The sequence below is a fragment of the Fistularia commersonii genome, chromosome 26, assembly GCF_037954325.1.
Source record: "Fistularia commersonii isolate RoL2024-O1a breed Wild chromosome 26, RoL_Fcom_v1.0, whole genome shotgun sequence".
In the NCBI taxonomy this organism is placed as follows: Eukaryota; Metazoa; Chordata; class Actinopteri; order Syngnathiformes; family Fistulariidae; genus Fistularia; species Fistularia commersonii.
This window is the reverse complement of record NC_141309.1, coordinates 7,432,771-7,459,305: the sequence shown is the minus strand read 5'-3', so window position 1 is coordinate 7,459,305 and position 26,535 is coordinate 7,432,771. Positions and strand designations below refer to the sequence as shown.

The 26,535-nt window shown below is 44.6% G+C and overlaps 1 protein-coding gene across 1 annotated transcript; it reads right to left on the bottom strand.

Moving 5' to 3' along the window:
• Positions 1 to 319: 319 nt before the first annotated feature.
• Positions 320 to 8,334, bottom strand: rgmb (repulsive guidance molecule BMP co-receptor b). Its single transcript, XM_086174366.1, has 3 exons — positions 7,751 to 8,334; positions 4,033 to 4,580; positions 320 to 2,676 (listed from the first exon to the last, which is right to left on the bottom strand). Exons 1-3 carry the CDS (start codon positions 7,872 to 7,874, stop codon positions 1,924 to 1,926), a joined length of 1,425 nt encoding a protein of 474 aa, XP_086030492.1. The 5' UTR covers positions 7,875 to 8,334; the 3' UTR covers positions 320 to 1,923.
• Between the last annotated feature and the right edge of the window lie 18,201 nt (positions 8,335 to 26,535).

The window sequence follows — 26,535 nt, the reverse complement described above, 5'->3', positions numbered from 1 at the left end:
AAAACAAAAAGATGCGATCAAATCTTCCCTCTCTGAGCTCTTGAAATGCGAGGCACGATAATTGCTCTGTCTGAGGGTGGCCAGACGGATGGGTGGATGAAGAGCCGCTGCGGAATCTTGCAGACGAAATGGAAAATAATCCACTGGCGAGATCAAGTTTGGTTTTAATCCATCCCTGGTCGCATTGCCGCCGATGGCTAGTAGTGGGTACTCGACATACTATTACAATAACAATAAAAAAAAAAAAGACAAAAAATGATTTCAAAACCTGTTTAAACCGTCATGCTCTTTATGGTATATTTGAAAACCTGAAATGATGTTTAGACCATTTTTTGGCTTTATTGTTTGTTAAAAATAAAAAATAAATAAAAACACTTGCACGTCTTTTTTTCCTCCATTCTTTTTTTCTTTTCTTTTCTTTTCTTTTCTTTACAAGCCTTGAGTAACACACTGACTTTGCAACAGAGGACCACTAAGTGGCAGTACAATCACAGCTGACCTATTTAAATTATTATCCAACAGCAAGAATATGGAGCTCGACTTTCTCTACTGGACACTACTGCTCATAAATAAGTTAAGTGTTTCTACATTAACCAGGCACTCTTCACCAAAAATGACATTCACACGTAATGTAAAAGATCACAATACCATAATTTAGATTAAGCTTATGACCAACCAACCGACCGAACGGCATAATCATACATAATATTACATGATGTAACCGGTTCATAGTCTCGAGGGCATTGACATGTTTTCATCGGGTATCAAAAGGCGTACAATTGACGTAACGTATCACAGTGGAACATGTTTTTCTTTTCTCTGTAATTTGCAGGCCTCGTCTAATCTCTGGTATTTTAAATGCATTCCAGTCAAGGGGAGTGTATCAACTGCGGTAGTGAGAGGCCAGCAGAGTCATATTGAGTCAAAACGGTGATTCCTTTTCCTACATGGAAAAAAAAAAAAACGATCCTGGCGTTGGGTTCCCCTCTGAATCTGGCTTTGGCTCAAATTAACCTGAAGACAACGATTACAGTGAGCGACAAAACATGAGGCCACACACTCACAGCATTAAAAAAAGAGGAAAAAAGTCTCTAAGTGGAATTAAACACATTCAAACAAGTTTGAAGAACACTTGACGTATACACGCACACAAAATAAAGGAAAACAACCGATTCATACGGCACAAAAGTAGCAATGGTTTTGTAATACATTCAAACGAGGACAACTCACATTAACAGTCAAATCACCTACTGGAAAAATGATGCGCTTAATAAAATAGAAAAAAAAAAGGCAGTTCCAGGTATTCGGCAGACGCAGTCAGGATCCGAATCTGATATTTATGGTCTTTGAAAAATTTTGAGCCGATGGAAATTTAGGTGGAGGACAGTTTTGTTGAGAAGGAAAGAAACACTGATGCGGATTTTGAACATAAAAAAAAAAAAATAATAATAAAGTGCTTCTTTTGAGACAACCATCCTCTGTTTGAGGTATTAAAAAGGAAAAACCTTATCAAATGACACAAATCAGAAAAAAAAAAAACTATGACTTAATGATAGAAAGAAAGTATTTACAGTCTGGAAAGTACATCCATTTTGTGTGATACACACTCATATCAGCCGCGTAGGAATGCCAATGTCACTGTCATCGTCATCCTATCCGAAGACAAAGATCGCTTGCGTAAGCTGATTCTGGTGTGGTGGCCCTTGCAGGGTAGGTGCTATCAGTGTTGCCACTATAGGAGGTGTGCTGCTCCTCCTGGAAACGAAAAAAAAAAAAAAAAAAAAAAGTCCAAGTCGCGGTCTCCTCGATATATGAGGGAGGATCCGGCGCTCGATTTCAGTGCTCAACAAAAAAAAAAAAATCTCTTTCTAGTGCACGCACATAAAAGCCCGCAGACGTGAAGGGCGAACAAGACTCCCGCTCTTACATGAACTCCATGCTTAGCGCATACACCAGGAGCAGGGGGAGGAGCGCGACGTGGGCTTGGCGTAAGGCGGAGGTGGCCGAGCCGTGAGGGTAGATCCTCCACTTGCCGCTGTCCGGATGAAGGGTCTCCATGTCCTTCTGGGCGCTGTACGCGGCTATCGTGAAGTTAGCGTCCCCGGTGGTCAGGAGGTCGAACACGCAGGAGTGAAAGTAAATGTCCAGCACCTCTAGCTGCTCCCGACAGCGTTCCCTCGCCCCCTCGATGCTGAAAACCTGCGCGGCCAGGTTAAGGGACGATTGCGTCTGTGAGGGGAAGCTGTGCCGACGCATGTGCTGAAGCTGTAGGCCGAGCACAGGCGGGGCGACGGGCATGGGAAGGTGGCCCCCCTGGTCGATGCGCTCCCCTCTAGGGCAACCGTTCAGACAGAGCTGCAAATCCTGGGTGGCGTCGTAGGCCTGCGCCAGGTCTTCGGGGATCTGCAGCGCAAGGGTCAGGTAGCGACCCAGCTGCCGGACGATGACCGTGACACCGATGTAGCTGGCGTGAAGCTCCACGTGGTGGCCGGGGCTGGGCTCTGAGATCCACAGGGCTCGGACCTTCGCGGGTTCCCCGTCGGCGCCGGCGGAGGCGTGGATGGGGTCCCCGCTGCCGACCGTGCCGTCATCGAAGGCGGCAGGGAGGTTATCGGTAACAGCCTGGTAGACCCTCTGGTCCGTACAACCCTCGTAGGGCTTGAAGATAATGGTAATCTACAAAGGGGAACAATAAAGAAGACTTGACCTTTACTGTAAGAAAAAAAAAAACAGTTTTATCATCTCCTAAAGTAAATATCCGGACCTGTCTTGTCAGTGTCCATTTGCTGCACCATGGGAGCTTTTTTTTCTTCTGTCTTTGGCTTCTCTGGTATGAAAATGTGCTGACTTTCTCTGTTTTGTATCACAGTCAGTTTAACAACAGACAAAGGAAACGATCTAGCTCAATTTGCCGATGCCCCCTCGCTATTTCTGTGACATTTTAATTGTAAAGATAAACTAAAAATCGCTCCCTCTTGCTCTCGTTCTTCGCGAAAACATCAGCTCACCGATGACGCCACTGATTGACTTTCACTGAAGAAAATGTGAGAAATTACCAAATGAGTTTTTAACAAGTTGTAATTTGACACAGCTATGCAAACATGCATGCACGCGCGCACACACACACACACACACACACATGCAAATGTACACATGACTCCAATGGCGAGCGGAAGCCGCGCTGGATGTAGGGTGCGGCGTGAGCATTACGCTTAGCGCTAGCATCACAGTTCCGGTGAAAGGCTGCTTTGTTCACATGACAACCATGAGGAATGAGGCCTGGCAGGCCATTAAGCCCGGTGGGCTGTTAATGTGTGTGTGTGTGTGTGGGTGTGTGTGTGTGTGAGTCCCTAATAATCGTGACTAATAACTTGCCCCACCTCTGACACAAGGTCAAACCTCCAGCTGTACATTGAAACAACCATACTATTTGCTTAATGTGTGTGTGTCTGCCCGCGTGTTGATGACTAAGTGTGTGTTCAGTTGCGTACGCCTTTTAAATAATTAAAGCGATCGACTAAACCAGAGAAGGTACATCATCAAGGGAAACATCAACATAGCTTCTTTAACACCACAAAGATCACCCTGTGCTGCTCATGATCCATTTGGAGGTGTTTTGTGTATGCGTGTCTCTTTTTTTTTTTTTTTTGTCGTGCGAGGATAAGGACCTACGCTCCGCAGTACTTTAAGCTGGTAACTGCTGAGTGCACTTATGAGCGCACGAATACAAACACACACATAAGTCAACAGTGGGTCCTTTCACACGTCTCATTCCATGTCATTAAGCGTCAGGCTTTTGCGCGGCCATTAACCAAGTTGATTCCCAACACTGCTGCAGTCACAAGAGACGGTCACAAGATCGGGCGGCTTCGCCCCGCACCTGCGGGTCCAACGGGACAAGAGACGGGAAGTTCTTGACAGGATCGAAACAATAAGACAGGACCCGGTTCGTTGTCGAACACACACACATGCCCGAACAGCGGTTGCGTTGAATAGCACGCTAATGCATGTGGAATGCAACTGGTGCCTCACCTTATTGGTTGCGGTAGCACTGGATCCCGTCACGACCGGCACGTTGGTGACCTGCACCGACAGATACTCGTTGTCGATGAGGGGCCACGCGCCCTCCACCTTGCAGGTCTGGAAGCTGTCCCTAAACGTCCTCAAGTGGGGGTCCCCGAACAGGCCGCAGAACAGGTAGCCGTGCTGCAGGTGACCGTGGGGGTGCGGGTGGGGGTGGGAGTGGGAGTGGGAGTGGGCGTGCGCGTGGGTGTGCGCATGCTGGGTGCGGCTGCGGTAGTCGCAGGGTTCGTGGTGGACCTCCGGGTGCGTGGAGGAGGTGGGGCCGTCGCTGGAGCAGTTCCTCTGGCTCATGAGGTCCGAGATGCCGAGCATAGCTGAGTGGAAGGCCAGGTTCCCCCTGCAGGACTTGGCCGTCCTCTGCGTGCAGGCTGAGTACGCTCGCAGGGCCTTGCAGAACTCAACCTGCGAGCCATCCAGCGTGCGGTGGGTGGTGAGGGACACGAAGTCGGTGGTGCACTTATGGATGCGACACTGAGAGGTAGCCACCTGGCAACGGCCTAAAGATGATGCAGAGACAGATTATAAACTAATTACAGCGGGAACAGTAACATAGGCACTTGAGAACTGTTAAAAAAGTACGATAATGTAATTGTACTCCACTTAGAGCCGGATAGGAGCAGAAATGTAAAGTTAATTTCCTTTTTGGGGGAGGGGGGAAATGAGAGGACAGTTTGAAGTACATTTTGATGTTAAACAAACAAAACCGCCAAACTGCTGGAGCGATCTAATAAGCTGTTGGGGGAGGAGGCCGCTGCCGTTTGTACATTTCGATCAATCAGCAGAGCCGCTCTGCGAGTTTTAATAAACCGCGGGTGTAATAAACCGAAGAGCAGAGGGGAGCGGAGGAACAAGATAAAAAAGATTTCTTTCCTCATGGAGAGCAGACATTTCTGCTCTTACAGCTGGAGGGGATGGGGAAAGATCTCGTCTGCAAATCTTTAAAACGGCATAAAAGACAGAGGGAGCAAGACAATGTATTATTCAGATATGAGTGTATAACATGTGTATGTATGTAGACACACACTCACGCACACATACACACACTCACACACAAGCGGTTGGGCTTATGTGAATGTTCGTCAATGGGCAACGACAACTTTGCAACAGTCCGAAATGAGGGGATGCATTCAAAGGCAGAAATCTTGTGTTCTACAATCTTCTGACTGCAATGTGACCCAGCGTTTTATGCATTTTTCATTTTTTCTTCCTGGATGTAATATCGGTCACATCAACATGTTATACCATAGATCATCACAGAGACGGGTGTGTGTGTGAGTGTGTATGAGTGTGTGTAGAGGAGAGGACTGGGGGGAAGGGGGTAATGCATCAGTCAAAGCGTTCCCCTATTAGATTAGGCCGGAGAGCGGCTCAGCTGCACACAAATAAACATAAATAGCTATTGTGGAAAGAACACTGGTTGCATATTCTTCCCTCCGTGCGCGGAGCGATCCTCAAACGGCGGTGTGTTCTCCTAATGGTCCGGAACGAAATCAGAAATGGTTTTAACTGACATCAACAGATGCCTTCGATGTCACACCATCATTAAAAGACATTAGACGCGGGTGACACACACACACACACACACACAAAAGTAGAGACTAAATTTCCCCTTTGTGCACGCACTGGCATTTGATTTTGGGATGGGGCAAGAGAGGTGGGCGTCGCCATTTGGGGGCAGTAGCGCTCTGAGTTTCAAAGATCGGGGCACAGGTACGAGCCCCCGACACTTTCGCTGTGCTTTAGAATTTCTCCCCTGCACGTCAAATACCGACACCATCACACACACTCACACACACACATCCATACACGTTGGCCGGCCACCAGTGTCCAGACAGTCGGAGCACTGAGGACACATTGTCTCTCTGAGCGGTGCACCAGTCTTCTTCCTCTATCTGCAGGCCATACCTAAATACCACTCCCAATCTAATCAAAGTGGGTTTATTCTCTTACGAGAGGGCATCAGAATCATGAGCCGCTCTTAAAAAAAAAAAAAAAAGCACAAAAGCGCCCATTCACCGTCTATTCCTAGACAAGTGGGGGGAGGGGTTCGGCACCCCCTCCCCCTCCGAAATAATGCAGGGGGCTCTAAACCGCTAAGGCCGGGACACCTGAAGATTCACCCGGCAAGACTTTTAGATCCAAAACAAGTCCAGTAAGAAGGCTGTTCCTCGACCACCTTGGAAAACAAAAGCAGGGCAAATTCCTCCCGTCTGTGGAAAAACCCCAATTTGAATTATTTTTAAGGCTTCCCATGAAGTGCTCGCTAATAATAATACGCTGGCATTCTTTCTTAAGTAAACTTTGCATGTAAATAAGCAATCGGGCAAGGAGACGGTGAAGAGGAACCGAGGAGTGAAGGTTGTTCAACCCATCCCGAGCCGCTGAGCATGTACCATCGACGAATCGCCACATCATTTCTTTTCCCCTTTCTGCTTCATCGGTCTTTTTTTATCATTTAACTTTCATCTTAGGCGAGAGGTCAAGAGATCAACCGTGGGATTTCTCCCGGGCTGAGCTTTTCGAGAGCTCTTTTGTCTCCGTGTCCAGGCGAGCCCACGCATCGTCTCTTGATCTCCCGAGATCAGAAAACAGATCTTCAGGGATCGTCTCTCTGCAGAGAGCGGGGAACGGGCTCGTGAAGTGCTAATCGATCACGCCATCATGCACTCTTATGCCGAGCTACAGTCACACACACACACACACACACACACAGACACACACCTACAAGCATAAACACGATTAAAGGGAGCTGGACACCCGGAAGTGTCAATAGACATTGCTGACTTATGGATGTCTGAGGTGAATGTTAAAAAAATCCATGTTGTGTTTGGTTAAAAAAAAAAAAAAAAGACCCACAGGGAACACATTTGGCAGAGAGTTGCCGGGAAGGCGGGGGGTCCGGCTGACCCTGCAGCCGTTGTTAAACTAATTTACCCGAGGTGTGACAGCCACTGACCCCTCCTCTCCGTGCACAGTGACACCCACGGGCAGAGAAGGGGTCAGGATGGGGGGTCCGGTGCTCTCTGCACTAGAATGCCATAGTTTTATCACAATTGTACTTTTTTTTTTTAAATCATGTGTCTCCTATACAGGCTTTCTTTTTAATTAAACTCTCTAAAAGTCAACCTAGATGGTAGACTTTCCTGCAGAGGATGACTGTGATTCAATGGATCTTCAAGAGGAGATTGATTTTATTATTATTATTAATTATTATTATTATTATTATTTTATGGCAGGATATTCCAACTTTTTTTACAAGTCATGAAAGATAATAAAAGCTGAAATCTGTCGTCTGGGAGGAAGAAGAGCGCTATCAGCCTCACATTTATCCTCTCCCTCCTCCTCCTCCTTCTCCTCTTCCTCCACCGTGAGCCATTAAGGGGCAGACGGGAGAATGACGGTCCAAGAGAAGAGGAGGAGGAGGAGGAAGAGGAGGAGGAGGAGGAGGAGAAACTCGATCCGTGCTCAGACTGCTGCACTGCCGCGGAAAAGAGAGCCATTGTCAGGCGGGCCCACCGCAACCGGGGGATAAATAACTGATCGGGAAGGGGGGTGCGGGGGGGGGGACTTCCTACTTTTTGGCTGATATACTTGGTACAGATGTGCGTGAAGTGGGGAGGTAGTTGCGATCGGGTGAATGCGGTGCGGTGCGGGGAAGGGGACTCACCTGTGCGGGCACCGAGGATCAGAGCGACGGCCAGCAGAAGCAGCGGCGGCGGCCGGGAGAGGCGCACCGGAGACGGGGAGGCGAGGCGCTCAGCCCCGCGGCAACTGCATCCGGCTCTCCCCATCCCCGTCCATGCAGGCAGGACCAAGGAAGAGAGGGAGGGAAGGAAGGAGAGAGAGTGGGAGTGTGAGAGGGAGATAGAGAGAGAGAGAGAGAGAGGAGGGCGCGGAGGGGTGGCGGCGCCCCGGCCTCTGCGCTCCTTCTCCCGCCTCGCTCCGTCCGCTCCTCCCGCGGGCGCGCCGGGGCGTCAAGGCGCAGCCGCTCCGCGGGAACGCGCCGGGGAAAGAAGTGGGTGTGGGGATGGGGATGGAGGAGGGTCGGGTGGTTGAGTGGGTGGAGGAAAACAAAACAAAAAAAAAAAAAAAAAGAAAAAAAAAAAACACCGAGAGGGAGGGAGGGGGGGGGGGGGGACACTTTCACTTGTTTTCTCTCGCCGGTGCGAATCCACGTGACGCGGACGGCGCGCTTCTTCCTTTCCTGCGTGGGACTCCGGTGCGGGGTAGATCGCTCTCTCCTCTCCTCACGCAAAACACGCTCGGTCTCATTTCTGTCTCTCCTTCTCTTTCTCTCTCTCTCTTTCTCTCCCCCCGGCCGGGGTTTTCTCCTCCACTCCTCCCCTTTCACTTTCTCCTTCTCCTCCTCCTCCTCCCCCTGCCGCCCCTCCGCCAAATCAATAGAGAATCAACCAAACGCCGCCCACTATGACGGTACACTTCGGAGTGGGTGGGGGACCCACTCGGGACCCACGCCGAGACATCCGTGGATCATCTAAGGCACGGGAAATGTACACGCGGATGTCCAGAAACCGGCGGTTCGAGCAGGACGACAGAGAGAGACGATAAAATAACACAAAAACAAGAGAAATCCGGAAAAAAAGAACAAAATAAACGAATTAAAAAAAATAATTACTTATCTTTATTCTTATTTAATATTACATTACTTATAAACAATTTTTAATTTAATGAAAATAAAATAAGATAAGAAAGAATGGTTAATGTAAATGGTTAGTGGTGTATCATTAGATGAAATGTGATTTACTGTGATTTAGCTCGCTTACTTAAAGCTTTTATTGTCCCTGAAGGGAGATTTGGTTTGCAGGAAGGCGTCGCTAGACATCATGGGACAAAAAAGACAAAAAGTACAAGATGACGGGCCACTGGGGTCATCCAAAGGGTGAAGAAAACATAATACAGATAAAAAGAGCAGCACATACCGTATCCATGTGAAATATCCATAAAAACAGTAATACATACTACATAGAGTATAGGATGAGTAGAAAACAATAGAGAGGGGCGAGGGAGTGACAAATATAGGCAAAATGCTTAACTGTAAATTTGTTAAATAAACTGTAAATCGTTTTTGCAAAACACTAACCCTAAATCAAGACACATTTTGTCTTCTCCTTTTGGCTTTACCCTTCAGGGGTCGCCACAGGGAATCAGCCTTCTCAACCTACCTCTATTCTCTGTATCTTCCTCTCTCACACCAACTACCTTCATATCCTCTCTCACCACGTCCATAAATCTTCTCTTTGGTCTTCCTCGAGACCTCATGCCTGGCAGCTCCAATTCCAGCATCCGTCTACCAATATATTCACTCTCCCTCCTCTGTACATGACCCAACCATCTCAGTCTGGCTTCTCTGACCCTCTCTCCAAAATATCTAATATGTGCTGTTCTTCTGATAGACTCATTTCTGATCCTATCCATCCGGGTCACTCCCAAAGAGAACCTTAGCATCTTATTCTCTGTGACCTCCCGCTTTGCCTCCTGTCTTTTTGTCATTGTTTCAAGGCCATACAGCATTGCTGGTCTCACCGCTGTCTTGTACACCTCTCCTTTCATTTTGGCTGATAGTCTTCTATGTAATAGTACCCCTGACACTTTTCTCCATCCATTCCATCCTGCTTGAATCAGTTTCTTCACCTCTTTTCCACACTCTCCACTGCTCTGGACTGTTGACCCCAAGTACCTGAAATCCTCCAACTTCTTGATCTCCACTCCCTGTAGCTTCACCGTTCCACCTGCGTTCCTCTCATTCACACACGTATATTCCGTCTTGCATTCATTCCTCTCCGTTCCAGAACATACCTCCACCTCTCAACGTTTTCCTCAACCTGTTCCCTACTCTCGCGACAGATCACAATTTGTCTGCGACCGTCATGGTCCATGGAGATTCCTGTCCAACCTCATCTCTCAGCCTGTCCCTCACTACTGCAAATAAGAAGGGGCTCAGAGCTGATCCCTGATGAAGTCCCACCACCACCTTGAACTTCTCTACAGCACACCTCACCACAGTCTCACAGCTAGCATACATGTCCTGCACCAGTCTAGCATACTTCTCTGCCACTCCAGATTTCCTAATACAATACCAGAGATCCTCTCTTGGCACCCTGTCATATGCTTTTTCTAGGTCTACAAAAATGCAATGCATTCTCCCCCTGGCCTTCTCTATATTTCTACACTAGCATTCTCAAAACAAATACTGCATCTGTAGTACTCTTTCAAGGCATGAAGCTATACTGCTGTTCACAAATGCTGACTTCTACTCTCAGTCTAGTTTCCACTACTCTTTCGCATAACTTCATGGTATGGCTCATCAACTTTATCCCTCTGTAGTTACTGCAATTCTGCATACCCCCCTTATTCTTAAAAATAGGCATCATCACACTTGGAATGTCTCCATTCCTCGGGCATCTTCTCACTCTCTAAGATCCTGTCGAATAATGTAGCCAGAAACTCTACCCCTGACTCTCCTAGACACTTCCATACCTCTCCTTACTGTCCGACCAAGCATACAAGTCATCGTACGCCCTTTGTTTTGCCTTCCTCTATCTTTTTCTTCTGCTGTATCTCCCTGTACTCCTGTCTGTTCTCTTCAGTCCCCCCAGTGTCCCACTTCTTCTTCACTAATCACTTTCTCTGTATATACTCCTGCACTTCCTCAGTCCACCACCAAGTCTCCCTATCCACTTTCCTTCCAGATGATACACCAAGCACTCTCCTACCTGTCTCCCTGATAACATTAGCTGTAGTGATCACATAAGCTGTCCAGCCATCTGGAAGCTTTCCCTGACCACCCAGAGCCTTTCTCAACTCCTCCCTGAAAACCATTCAACACTCCTCCCTTTTCAGCTTCAACCACTTTGTCCTCTGCTCTGCCTTTGTCCTCTTCACCTTCCTTGTCACCAGAGTCATCCTACAAACCACCATCCTATGCTGTCTGGCTACACTCTCGCCACCAAATACTTTGCAGTCTCTGATCGCTTTCAGGTTACCTCGCCTATACAAGATGTAGTCTACCTGCGTGCTTCCTCCTTTGCTCTTATAAGTTACCCTATGTTCCTGTCTTTGGAAAAAGGTGTTCACTACAGCCCTTTCCATCCTTTTTAGAAAATCTACCACCATCTGTCCCTCAGTGTTCCTAGATGCCCATTGAAGATGCCCATTGAAGTCTGCACCAATTTACCACTCTCTCATCTCTGGGAATATTCTGCATTGCTTCATCAAACTCATTCCAGAACTTCTCCTTCTTCTCTAAATCACATCCCACCTGCAGGCCATAGCAACTAACAACATTGAACGTCACACCTTTTATTTCCAGTTTCAGACTCCTAAGTCTGACATTCTTTTCACCTCCAGAATGTTCCAAAAAACTCCTCCTTCAAGATAACTCCTACTCCATTTCTCTTCCTGTCAGTACCATAATAGTACAACTTAAAGCCTGCTCTTAAGCTTCTAGCCTTACTACCTTTCCACCTGGTCTCCTAGACACACAGTATATCCACTTTCCTTCTCTGGATCATGTCGACCACCTATCTACCTTTTCCTTTCATAGTCCCCATATTCAAAGTCCCTACTCTCAGTCCCAGACTCTTCCCTTTCCTCATCTCTCTCTGCTTCCGAACACGCCTTCCTCTTCTCCTTCTTCGGCCCACGTCGCCCGATTTCCACCGGTACCCTGTAGGTCACGGATACCAACAGTGGTTGACCAATCCAGTATGAGACTATTAGGTTTGATTCACATGATTGGTTTTGGCAAAAGGTTTACGCTGGATACCCTTCCTGACGTAACCCTTTGCATTTGTCCGGCCTTGGGACCGGCTCAGGGAGACAGTGGCCTGTACCTCCCCGGGACTGGCTCAGGGAAACACTGGCCCCGAGGCTGTGACACATTTAAATCAATAAAATTGCTTTTTTTTCTTAGATGAATTGGCATTACCGAATTGTGGCAAGAATCTTCTCTTCCTTTGGGCTGCTCCCTTCAGGGGGTCAGCATAGCCAATCATCTTCCTCCATCTAACCCTCCCTCTCCTCCGGGATAACTTCATGTCCTCTCTCACTCCATTAATCATTCTCTTCTCAAGCCTTCTCTGGCCAAATTATGTAATTTTCATAGTTTTCTACTTCTTCATGAGTCCCTGTTTCTTCCTTGCTTTTGTTTACATCTATGACTCTGAGTCAGATTTTTTGATCCGCTCACCAAAGGCGGGATAATTTACTAGAAAGAACAAAAAATATGAACTATTTTGATTTATTCCTTATTTGGTCTTTTTTTAGCAAGTCCCTCAAGGATTTTGTCATCGCCCTTTGTTTCTTTATTCATTAAGTAAAGACTGAGAGAGAAAGACAACAATAGTGTGATAGAGGGCGTTGTGTGAGGGTTGGCACAATAATAACACTAGTAATTTAAAAAAGTCAAATTGAAAGAAATTCTCTTGAAAAATGTCAATGTCAAAGTAACATATCAAATATCCTATTTCTAAATATGTGGTATATAGTATTTCAATTATGTTTTATTTTGTACTATTCCTTATTTGTATACTACTTATTGAAGTAGATAATTTGACAAACTAATTCAAACTAAAATACTTCTTTATGAAAGGTGATGGTAAATATAGTATTTCAAATCCCCCACAAGTTTTTTGTGCCAAAGTGGTTTATTTGGATCATTATTCAAGGTATTGAAAGGTCATTGGCAACATGCATGAGTCTTTCTTCAATCCTAAATCAAAATGCATGAAGAAAACGAATCTGACTGTTATGGCTGCAAGTCATTGTGAGATTTGGAATAATACCTCTACTGCTCTATTTGTACTTGGGTTAAATACACTATCTCACAATCTTAAAATAGATAAATTGATTCATTTGTAACGGCAGAAATGGACAATCCCTGCACTCTGCAGATTGACGCACAAGACAAGGGAACTTTTTTGTCTGGTAGAAATGTATTCCATTTTTTACTCACAAAGAAATATCAGCATCTATATCATGAATGCAGCTTTATATTTTACAAATTTACATTAAAAGGGGGCTCTGCCTGGGAGGACTAATAGGCATAAATTTGGTTTAGTATTTGTCTATTGGTTTACTATTTTGTTAAAAAAAGCACAAAAAAAATGGTTATTTCTTTAAAAATCTATATATAACACATATTTTAACCCCAGGGGTGTCGCCATTGTTTGACTAGCGCACTACATGCTAGGCTGATGACGCATACAGGTTTCTCGCTTTCCACTTTAGCTTTCCGCTAGTGTTAACTTTCGCTGGGTACGGTACGGTATATAAAGTAACAATGCAACATTTTTCTGCTTTTAGGCGTCAGTTGCCGCCTGCACACCAGCAACTTTGGCAAACCTCACTTATTTGTTCATCTTCATTTTGAGGCTCATTTTGACCTTTTCTTCAGCGTTATCCTCCAAGCTCACGTCTCTCTTGGGTTCAAATGGAAAATGTTGCATTGATGACATGTTTGCACCGTACAGAAAGACAGCATTGCGACAAAAACAACAATGGCGGCCTATCCGTGTCAAGGTTTTCTGCAGTTTTCTACAAACTAAGATATGTTGAGAGGTTTTATAATCATTTTTATACAGCTGGTACAAATATTGATCAAACAGGACAATAACGTCTTGGTAACGGGGAATCCTGTTGATGGAGTGCAGGACCCTCACTTCTCTCAACAAGCCTGCGCACGTGTGTGAACCCCATCGATGTATGCAGTCGTCCAAGTCGGCCTTTCAATGGCCTTGTGGCACACGAGCTCGTCTTTGGCTGATATTTCGGTTTTACTGTGAAACAGCTCTCGACTATGCATCATCACGAAAGTTTGCTGACGGACACTTTTTCCCCCAGTGGTTATGTAAGTAAAATAAACTAAAAAGGCTTTGTGAGGGATGTGGCGTTAAATAATGCCAGAGGAGATGATGTATGCGACTAAAACATGCATTGATATTGGATTATATGAGCATCCTGTGAGGAACTCTGATTCCACCAGCGAATGCGTTTCACCAGAGGCATTACTCACTGACTGTGTTTTGGGCTTGTCATGTACATTGAGTAGATAGAACATGGTGTGGTTGTTAAAAAGAAAAAAAGAAGAGAAAAAAAAGTCAAGGAAAAATGTAAATATCTGTATCTGCCATATTACAAAACGACTTGCGTTTAATATGTATTTATATTTGAAATCTCTCTATGCAACATGAGAACGTGTGTTTTACTCTGACACGTGAATTAGCATTTTCATCAAAAATGATTTGTCTTGCTGTATAAACATTGCAGGTAAATTGACAACCGCGTTGATCATGCAGAGGAGCATGCTATCCATCTGTGCACGCACCTTTTGCAAAGCGATGCGTTTTGACTGTTACGGCCAGTGTGTCCTCAAGCAATGTATATATCAAATGAGTACTGTCGGATCCATCAACCGCAAAAAAGCGTGAAGGAGCTTTGAAAAACATCTGTCAGAAGGTGATAGGGAAGAAATTTATGGTTGAAAATATCATTTTCTTTTTTGCAAAAATCCATGACCAACAGCAAATTTCAGGTGCAGACATGTCGTGCAGCACCTACACAAGTGCTTCATGTTGTCTGCACACCTCACCGAGGCACGTTGTGTTGTTTTTTTTTGTGACTACGACGCACTGAAGTTGTTGGAGCAGTGTTTTGACAGTTGGGCAGCCTCCCTCCTCGGCAGACCTGCCAGCCTGACACCCCTCTCAGCAGGACGTCGCACAACTCTCTCAACATTTCCTCCACGGTAACATTCCAAACGGAGTGGTTAATTAAATTACGTCCATGCGTATGCTATTCATCATGACTAATTTCATATTTCATCCTAATCTTGCAGCCGCCTACATACACACACACAGACCAAGATAACATATGACCCCATTCATTCTTTGTTTCATACTAATTCATTTAATCAATTACACCACAGCTGAGATTTGTGAGCAGAAGAGGAAACTCGGTCACCCCTGTACACACACACACACACACACACACACACACACACACAGACAGACACACACGCACACACACACAGCTGCTCTGCATAGACACGCATTCACGCACTGCGCTTCGGGGCACAAAGGCAGTCTGTTTCTGAACATCCAGCCTGTCTTCACCTCCACACCTCTGCCTCCCTTCTCCACTTCTACCTCTCGCCACCTCTCTTTTCCCCACCCCGAGTCCACACAGGGCCGTCATTCAAACAAATGACTTGCTGTTCCGCACGGCGGGACATGCAAGTTCCAGTGTGTGTGTGTGTGTGTTTGTGTGTGTTGGAGCGCTGAGTTTGCATTGTTGGAAACCGGTCGAAGGTGTTGACTTGAGGTCAGATGTTGCAATTCAAAAAGACATTTGCGCGATTTTGGTAAAATTTGTCACACGAAGACTTAAAACATAACCTCAAAGTCAAATAAATTATTTTTATTTTAATAGATAGTTATTCTGCAAAATCTGGGGAGTGGGGGGGCAGGAAATGAATCTGGTACTGCTATGAGCCCTGCTAACAAAATATGGGATGAATTTAGGCTAATCATACATGCACGCAATAAGGGATACCAGACTCTTGCAGATCCACTGCAAGGCGAAGGAGGGGAGGGACAATCACAGGTTATTTATCAGTTCCTTGTCATATCTTGGATGTCAATTGCACAGCATCTTTTGCTGGACAACTTTGGCATTGTTTTGAGAAAGTTTTTTTTTTCGATCAAATAGCCTGTGAACTTGTGAATTTTTCAAAAATTGTAGCTTTTTTTTTTTTAAATAATTTATTTGATTTAAGATGATCTACCACAGGGTAAGAATGATATTATGCTATGTCAACAAAAAATCTCGGGATTTCAAAAATAATATGATTTAGATGAATGTAATATAACAATTACATTAACACACACCCTGATTTGTCACAACGGATGAGACTGGAGATGTTTGATCCAAGGTCTCAGTACCTTGGATCAGCATGAGGCTAGCATGGATTATTTCAATCAGTCATACTTGCATTGAAATTGTGCACATAAAGATCTTGCTAAAGTCGCAGGCATTTGTTATGTACTGAAGTAGGTACTAAGAATAAAGACATAAAGGGACCCCCGGTTACCAAGATATGAAAGATATTAATGCCCTATTTGCTCAATATTTGTACCAGCGACATAAAAATGACAACAAAATCTCTCAATATATATATGATTTTGTATAAAATTGTTAAAAAAAAAAAATGACATTACAACATTGTTGTCTACGTTGCAACGCTGTCTGTGTGGTGACGTTACATGGTTGGACCGGGCTCTGTCCCGTTCATTTAACCGTACGGCGCAAAAGCATGACATCAGTGCAACCCTTCCAGTCAGTCGCAGGGCCACATAGAAAGACAGACAACAGTCACTCACTCACTTATTCAGTGCAATTTTCCCATTTTTTTTTTCAACAAGATTATTTCGGCATTTTTTTCGCTGCCATGCAATGGTATTTGCAGAGCTTCTGCTATTTCAGCTCTATTTCAAACAATCAGAATTGGAGAAACTGTATTTGTCCCAGAGGGTGGAATTGGATAGCACCAGGGGTAGCATAGCGAACGAGAGCGGATGAACATCTATCAATATATAAAATAAATATAAATCTGTAAAATAAAGGTAAAATAAAATGAGTAAAAATAAAGTAAAGTCCTCTTTTTGGATGGTTTATATTGATCGGGATGTCTTTCGCCATTCCCATTCATCCGGACCACCAACAAATACCGTTCTGGCGATTTTTTGTCTACCAGGTTTCCTTTTTCCACTTTTGTTGGAGCTCATCTTTTGGTTGTTGATTCAGTCTTTACTGTGACGTAACTGTAAGACTTGCAATAATATCTAACATGTTTGATATTGCCGTAAGCTCTACGACTAGGAAAAGACTGCGCTAGGACTTTAGACTGAGATGACGGTAAGCTGCCTCGCGACTCTTAAGATTTCCTTACGACTGCCAGTTTTAAGTCTGCAGCTGGAAAATCATAAGGTGTAAGCCAAGCATAAATTAGGGGTACAGACAAGTCAACTTGCACTAACATAACAAGAACATTTTGTGAAAACTGTGTGAAATTAAATGGTAAAACTACCCATTTTATGATTTTATTGTTGGCTCTTCTCATTATTTCCAGGCCCTTGTATTCATATTGTCAGCATACGACTTTTAGTGCATTCCGCTCGCAATTTAAAATTTTACTTTACTTATTATTTGTGTCAACAACCTCACACACTTAAATCTCACGAGCTCAACCCCAGACTCATGCCTGGGTCGGGAAAGGTAAGCAAAGATGCGTTTGCATATTTATATAGGCCAAATGATACCATTGATGACAGGTATTAAAGGCCTCTCGAAATGTGAGTAGCCAGTTTGATATCTCTTTCATCGAATTTTGTTGAATTTCACCCGGGCCGGCCTTATAGATCCATCTGTGTGCGTTGACTATCAGGACATTTTTTGTTTTTTTTTGGCAGGAGAAACTGCGATGTTGACAAATTTTCTTTTCTCTGTCTTTTCTTTAGCAGACCGAACTGTAATAATGTTGAATTTCAGGTCAGGACTCAATCGGTGGGTCGGCTTGACACTGAAACCTCGGTGGGACGGATGAATATAGATGCAATTTTTCAGCAGCGGGTTAGTTTGGCAGACCCGCTCAGGTTGACCCCAGGCGTTCCGCTTGCATTCCGGAGCGTCCTCAGCATGATCAGGCTTACCTGGATATGAAATCTGACATATGCATCCCTCCTCCCTCCCGTAGATCGACATGCATTATTATGCGCACTTCAGATAGTGCAGTCGTGTGCTGTTCTCATCCCCCTCAGATAATAATCCCATTGTTTATTTGTTATTTTGAATATATTCGTTGTCGTAATGTTTTAGCTGCAACAACCAAGAGACACTTTCATCTGTTGAAGTTGTTTTTTTTTTTGCTGCTATCATCAATTTCTATGCCGCAATCATTTATTTTTATGTATTTTTCTCCCACTGTAGAATACTGTGTACATATTTTGTGTGTTTCAAGGAATCCCAGGTAGCAATATATAATTATTCTATTTTATCAATATTTGTACCAGCTGCATAAAAATGCTAATAAAATAAATAACAAAATTGTAAAAAAAATCTTACCCTCGTAGGCCGCCATTGTTGTTTATGTACTCCCGCTTTCTGGGCCGTGACATCACGAGGTTACATTAGGCGACGGTGCAAAAACACGTAATCTGCGCAACCCTTTCCGATCTGAACCCGAGAGAGACGTGGGCGAAGAAGATAATGCTTATGACAGAAGTCAAATTGAGCTTCAAAATTAAGAGAAAGACATGAAGACGCAAGAGTTAGCAAACAACGCTAGTGAGCGTGTGGCAACTGTGTCGCTATGCTAACAGAGAGAGCGTCTGTTGTATTACCAGGTGACTCGTCATCAGATGCCGATTCCCGATCTTTCGTCATCAGATGCTCCTTTTGTAGTGGCGGGTTGTTGACATCCTCGCCGGAGAACATCTGGCATTTCCTGCCTGTGGGGTTTCTTCTAGCGGGCTTCCATGGACCTTTTGTCTGCTTGTGAAAGAAAATTGTGGTCACAGCATTTGGCCAGATAGTTGGTGTCCATTTAAAACTAGCAGCACCCATTAGCTCTTTCAGGAGCTTAATCTCGGCTAATGCATGCTTAGGGAAGATTTGTTCGTCCACAAACAATTTCCCACTCCTTTCTTCTCTCCTTGTTTCCTGAAAGTTTGATTCCCTTGGACTGGATATTCCACCCAAAAGCAGCAGAATGCGGCATTATCACCGCATATACCGAACTGAACAAAAATTAAAGCTAGCATAAAGCTAACATGAGTGACCTGTTTACCTCATCAAGCTAGCATGCATTGGGCTAGTAAAACAATGGCACCGCCCTTGAGTTAAAATATGTTATAAATTGTTATTTTTTAAAGAAATAACAATTCTTAGCGCTTTTTTTTAACAACAGGATCTAGTGTGAGACAAACAGCAAAGCGTGTTTATCCCTATTATTCCTTCCAGGCAGGGTTCCCTTTAAAATGTTCACGCCGAGAGTGCCTAGAAAATTTAGTTACACTCGCTAATGACAGTAAAAGCTCTTGAGTCTTGAGTTGAGTCTTGTTAAGTAACAATCTTATCAGTTTTTTTTTTTTTTTTCGGGTCTTGTTTGTTAATTGCTTAATCATTCATCCTCAAGTCCTCCGGGATGTAATCAGTCATTGTAAAAGACGGATGGATTTTGTGACAAGATATGATGATCGAAGGGAGAGAAAAAAAAAAAACACCAACGAAGTGAGTGTTTTTCCACAAGTGGATAATCGTCCGCTTACACGGAGTGAGAAATTTCCGCGATATTCCCAACCATCTTCCCGTCATCTCCGTCTCCACCCTCTCTGTCTGCGTTTCCCCCCCCCCCCCCGTTGTGTCATCCCTTTGTGCGAAAACATGTAAAACACACACACACACACTTGCAGCTTCATCAGGCAGCGCAGTGACAACAAAGCTTCTGTTAACACAAGCACTCAGAGCAGTAGGGAGGAAAGAGCTGAAGGGTAATGGGCAGATGAGGATCATGGGGTTGCAGTTTGGTTTGGGTCAGGGAGAGTATTTGGCAGCTGTGAGACAAAGACGCGCTCTTTAGCCGTTTTCCCCCTCTGGCCTCCAGCTCGCCTTGTGATTCCACCAATTCTCTTTCTGGCATATGGGACAGCTCTTAACGCCCGTTATTTTTCATTTGTGCGTTATTTTCCGATCCTGTGATCGTAGAGGCCCGGTATCGGTCGTCGTGGGCCGCGCGAGCCGGAGACGTCTTTCTGTTTGTTTTGATCGCGTTCGGTAGAAAACATCGACAACTTAAGAGAATGTGTGGGCATCTGTAAATCACAGCGGTGAGCCATATGGTCACACCTGTCTGCGGGAGGGAAACCCTAAACGCAGGTGAGCCCCTGACATTCCTGCAGCTCGCGACCTGACAGATATCCAGATGGCGAAAGAGAGAAAAAGAAAGAGAGAGAGAAGAGTTCATCGCCTCCTCTTTCTCCTCATCCAGCTGTGAGTCTCTCTCTCTCTCTCCTATCCCCCCTCCAAGTCCCCTCCCTTCCCCTTGGGATAGAGAGCTTGCAGAATGGCAGATGGGTGGAATGCATAATACATAGACTATTTGGGGGGCTGGGAGGGTGCTCTCTTGCTCTGTGTGTGTGTGTGTGTGTGTGTTGTCAGTCCGCAGGGGAGTAGGCTGTGGAGTCATTATAGATCTAATGGTTGTGTTTTAGACACTACACTGTGCCAATCTCATTTGAAGTGCAGAAGCTAAACGAGTGTGAAGCGTTTCATTACTCATGCCCTGTGTGTGTGTGTGTGTGTGTGTGTGTGTGTGTGTGTGTGCGCGTGCCCCCCCCCCCCCCCCCCGCCCCTCCACCCGCGTGCAGGGCAACAGATCAGTGATGCAGTCACAACTTTCTGACATGTGAGTCCACAAACGCGCGTATTTCCAGGGATGTTTAATTCGGATGCCAAATCGACTGAAGAACATTCTTTTGTCCTCCGCCGCCTCGTTTCTTATTTCTCGCCGCCACCACACACGCCGACTTTATCTCCATAATTGCCGTGATTAGAGCAAGATGAGGCCTATGTATTATGATGTTGTGTAATTAGTACTCAATTGTGAACTAACAAAGTCTCCCCGAGCAGAGGTAATGGATTTTCTATAGACAAGCTGAGCTCAGGCATGACTAATATATTGGTTAGTGTAATTAATGCCTCCCCCTTTTCCGTTCTTAGACACAGTAGAATCCGTAGCATTGATACATCATTGCCGTTGTGACAAAAACCAAACTTCATCCCAGACGTGGAAGGAAAGAAAGCCAGACCGGCCTTCGCTTTTGCTGGAGGTCAACGGGCGACGCCAGATGAGCGCTGACCGGACGACGGCGCATTGGGCGTGGGAGGACATCCGTCAAGTTTAGTTCAGCAAACAGCCGGCGAGAGGGGGTTGGGGCGGGGGGCAGGAGAACAATGAAGACAAGACGGAACAAGAGGGAGCTGGCAGGTAGCGGGTTCTCTGGAGATTCATTAGGCTTGTCAAGAAATCCTGGCGCTGAATGTGCTTGCGCAGCAAGCTTCGCAGGAAACACACAATTTGCTGCAGGTGTATGGAACACACTCATCTGCTGACAGGTAGGGATGAAAGAAGCCACGGGGACGGAGAGGATTGAGAGTAGCTGCTGTGAAAACGGCAGGCTGTGGTGTGTCCAAACTACTTTAGCAGGAATTAACATACCATGACTGGCACTGAGCGCCGCCTCTTGTTGCACGCGGCGTCTCCTGTGACGACTGAAATATTTATTTTGTGAAAACTCGAGACTGTGAACGCAGCAGGTCGGATTCAAGTGCTGTTTAAGACTTACAAATGTACAATTAACTTAAAAGTCGTCCGGCGTGAGGTGTCACCGCTTTTTTCGGGGCTTAAGCGGCTTGGCAGGCTGTATGCCCGCGCGTCTCAAAATGATTGCACACACCACGTGGTCGTGGAACAAATAATGACGGATTAGTCTGACTAAATGACGTACAAGAAGATAAATGTGATGATGCTGGTAGGAATCCAAAAATGCTACTTTAATGAAATAAATGGCATACGTTTTTTTTTTTTATATATAACAGAAAAGCCAAGTTTAAAAATATGAAATAGAAGGATTAAAAAAAAAAATTTAAACATTTTTTTTTATTTTATGGATTTCTTTCTTTTTTTTTTTTTTTTGAGTAAATGTATATATATATTTAGATATGCAATAGGACGACCTGGAAAGCATGATGCAATCTGTGCAAGCAGAAGAGTCCTTTGTGACTGAATTTTTGTGTGCATGTGCACGTGCACTTCTATGCATATGCATGTTAGGTATTGGCAGCGGAAGCCGTGCGTTTTGGGGCCGCGCTCACTTTCTGGATCCCTGTTGAGCGTTAAGGTGCCGGAGTCTGACTCCGCCAGCTGTCGTCACCGCCGTCTCCCTGGAAAAAGGCCGATCCGCCGCTCACAAAGAAAACGTGAAGACGCAGTCACACAATGACCTGGAGGGTTTTTTTTTGTCTGCACACGAGCATTTTGTGAGGGAAATGCCACCACCACACACACACACACACACACACACACACACCCTGCCGCCTCTCATCACTAGAGAGGATTTCAGTGGGAGATGGGGAGAAACGCCAAACCGGCGCCTCGAAGCTAAATGACAGTTCCATGTGTTCACATCCCGGAGATCCATAAAACCTGACTGACAAGGGCTGCGATCTGTCCTCTATCTGTTTTCTGTGTTTCGGACGGACACGCAGGACCTGCACGTGTTCTTCAATTCCAAACGAGTATTATATTTCGTCGATACCCTTCAAAAAGTAGGCGCAGGGTATCTCAGCCAGTCACATCAGAATAGAATCCCCCCTTCCTCTGTTTCATAGATGTCTTTTTTTTTTTTCAACCATTTTATGGCATACTTATTTTCACCTCATTTTCTGCATCCTCCTCTTTCCCGTCAAATCCAACGGGGACTTTGAGATCATTGGACTGCAACATCCTCTGTGATTTGCCAGAAGTGAAATAACAGACTGAATTATTTAGGGAATATCCATTTTTAAATGGAGCGTCAATTCACATCGTGAGCGACGGATGATGAGACGGGTGACCGAACTGACTTTTTTGTTTTTTGAGACAAAAGTAAAAACTGTGTAAATGGTGTATAGAAGCGATAAAGCAACGGGGCGATAAAAAGTGAAATGAAATCTATCTGTGCCCAGCAAGGACCTTCGAGACTGTTGACTTGAGATCTGATAAAGGTTAATTGTACTTTTTTTTACAGCTTCTTTAATCCCCCCTCCTAATTTATAATTTCTTTTGCTTAATTAGTATTTACTACTCACTCATGACTGTGCAATAATTGACTTACTGTCTGTTTGTGTTCATTTTAGTGATTGAAATATGTCAGTAAATGTTCTCAACCCTCCTCCTTTTTTCTTTTTTTTTGCACACGTGTTTTTTTTTTTCATTTTTATTTCCTTTTTTTCCAATATTTTGCATGCTACTGCTTTTAATTTCTAATATCAATAGGAGCCTCTATGGCACTGTCCACTGCCTGCTATGCAAATTGAGATTTCCCAATTGCGGGACGAGTAAAGGTGAATTCTTTAATATTGTATTCAAATGTTCAATAAAAGCTTTAATGGGGTAAAACCAAGTTATCTAATTTTTAAAATCTGATTGCGGGTTTAGCTGTTTGATTTGTGTGACAAAAAAAACCCCAAAAAACGACAAATTAAAACCTTATCTGCTGCACACCGATGCATGTTATAGGTTTGTGCCACGGGGGGGTTGCAAAGCAGCCGGCAGGCCTCACGCGCCCACTTAGCAGCCGCACCAGGGGAAGGCGTGACAATCAACGTTTAAACGCCGTCATCCATCAGGGCAATCCTTCTTGTCTCCTTTTCTGTATTTTTGGCAGCGTCACCAACGTACGATCGTTCATCAGGGTGATGGGTTTGCCGCGACGCGATAATAAGTAGTGCTAATTAATTGAGACTGATTTGTAACGCCAGCTGAAAATCTGTGCCTAATGAGAGGTCAAAACCTGGGGTCAAAAAACTGATCCGATAAGGAAACTGCACTTTTGCGAATTTATAAATTCCTTCTGTACAATTATTCATCGCAGCTGACAGAATTTGTGGAGGCAGCAACAATAACCCCCCGTCATTATGTGGGTATTTATGAGGATGTTGGAAGACAAGATTGAAAAATGATTGTTAGCAACTGAAATTACAGATTTGAAAAAAAAAAAAAAAAATCGAAAACGTAAATTCGGATGTTGGCATACGGTTCCGACTGACGGCACATTCAGGCGGAACCTCATGCCGTGATCCATATATTTGTATACACATGATTTATCCTGCTTATTTTCCTCGGGGGGCCCAATGCGAAAAATGATATCTGCACATTAGCGCGGTCGTGTGTTTCGTGAAGGCCTTAGTACGTGTGTGTGTGTGTGTGTGTGTTTGTGTGCGAGCGAGTCATTTTTACACGACCGCACTCAGAGTCTTCGGAGAGCTGGTGCCTGGTTATCATCTCTTCTTCATATATTTTCGCCACAGGCTGTTAAATCCTCGGCTACCAAGGCGTTATTGTCCTATTAGATCATCATTGGTACCAGCTACATTAAAAACGCTAACAAAATCTCTCAACATATCTTAGATTGTATAAAATTGTAAAACAAATATTCACCCGTCGGCCGCCATTGTTGTTTACGTCACAAAGTGATGTCACGAGGTTGCAATGGGCTCGGTCCCGTACATGCATTTTACCGTACGGTGCAAAAACATTTCATCCCCTCCCAAGACTGACATGCATCACAATGCGCACTTCGAATGGTGCATTCGTGCAGTGTTCTCATCCCCCCATTGTTTGTTTGTTATTTAAATATATTCGTCATCAAGATGTTTTAGCTGCAACACCCGAGACACTTTCAACTACTTTTTTTTTTTAGCTGCTATCATCTATTTTTATGCTGCTATGATTTATTTTTATGTATTTTTATTCAACTGTGTTCACATTTGTCTATTAAAAGGGATCCCTAGTTACCAAGATATGTTCTATTTGATCAATATTTGTAACAGCTACATATAAATGACAAAAAAATCTCTCAACATATCTTAGTTTGTATAAAACTGTAAAAAAAAGTTTTCACAGTTTTCCAGGCCGCCGTTGTTGTTTTCATCCCAATGCTGTCTGGGTGGTGACGTCATGAGGCCGCACTGGGTTTAGTTCGCAACAGTACAAAACACACGTAATCTATGCATGTGAGCCCAAGAGAGACGTGAGCGACTGAAGAGAGAAGTCAAAATGATATTCAAAATGAAGACGAACAAAAGAGAAGGGTCAAGATTCAGCCAAATTCGCCAATTTGCGTACAACAACTGCGTTGCTATGCTAACAGAGAGAGAGCATCTGTTGAAAGTGCTCCACTTTTTGTCATGAGCTGTCCACCGGAGACCTTCGGAGCGCTGTGCTGACTGACCGGGTGACTTCGCCATGATGGTGGCGGTGCCCGGTCTTTCATCATCAGATGCCACTTCTGCAGTAGCGGGTTGTTGACGTCCTCACAGGAGGAAAAACCTTTAGAAAGTTGTGTATTTGCACAAGCAGTTTCCCACTTCTTTCTTCTCTTCTAGTCCCTTGGAAAGCCGTGCAGACTAGCATCAGTCCCTTTGTTTCTCCCGGACTGGAAATCGCACTCAAAAGCATCACAATGTGGCATTATTACCGTATATATCATACCAAGTGAAAGTTAAAGCTCGCCAAAAGCCGAAGTTAACCTCCATCCGTCATCAACCTTGCATGTAATGCACCCCTGGGCTAAAATGTGTTATAAATTGCGATTTTAGAGAAATTCCTCAGTGTTTTTTTTAAGAACACATTCTAGTATGAGACAAACACTGAAGCATATTTTTGCCTAGTAGTCCTCCCAGGCAGGGTTCCCTTTAAAATCTAAAGAAAACACACTTTTGTAATAAAAAGAGGTTTTCAGGGACGAGGAGATGAGTCATTTCAAGCTGTAATTGCATTCGAGTTTTCCATTCCTTACCTATTTCAGCTCGATGTTTCTTATTGAGTGGAGGATAATGATTTACATAAAAAATATCTTCCACCCCCTCTCCCACCTCCCCCACTGTAATCCCTCTCCAACTCATTTTTGAGTCAATATTTTAAATTTGACCTTATTTTTCATTTGGGGAATTCGGTGAGAGGAATTCTCTTGACACGCATACACACACCCTTTCACCCGAACAACCTCCAGGCGGTGCACCTGGGTACAGCTCTAACAATACACACACACACACATACACACATATACTTTGCACGTACATACAAACATACACAAACAGATTTACAAATCAAGTGCTTTCAGAGCGAAACTCGGCGATCGAGGCTGAATGTAGCTCTTGACTCAACGCTGCCGGGAGGTCTCCCATTAGATTTTATAACAGCTATGACCACCTGGGAAATGACACACACGCACACATACATGCACAGAGTGTGAAGACCGCTACGAGACACAGCGGGATTGATCTGCCTCCACGATATTGATTCGGCGGCCCCCGACTCTGTCCAGAACCTGCCAGCTGTGTCAAGCTATTTACTTCCTAGAGCTTCCTGCCTCCTACATAGAAGATGGAAATAATGATGCTCCGATTGTGTGTGTGTGTGTGTGTGTGTGTGTGTGTGTGTGCAGGGGGGGTCTTTTCAGACGAATCCCCCCCGGATGCAAAAAGGGCAGGAAGTATGTGGGGGGATAAAGGGGTTACTTTTAGATGATGGCTGTCTGTGTGTCTTTATGTGCGCTATGTGTAGCCGTTCGCTGTCCATACGACGCTTTTTCGGTCAATCGCATCATAAGACAA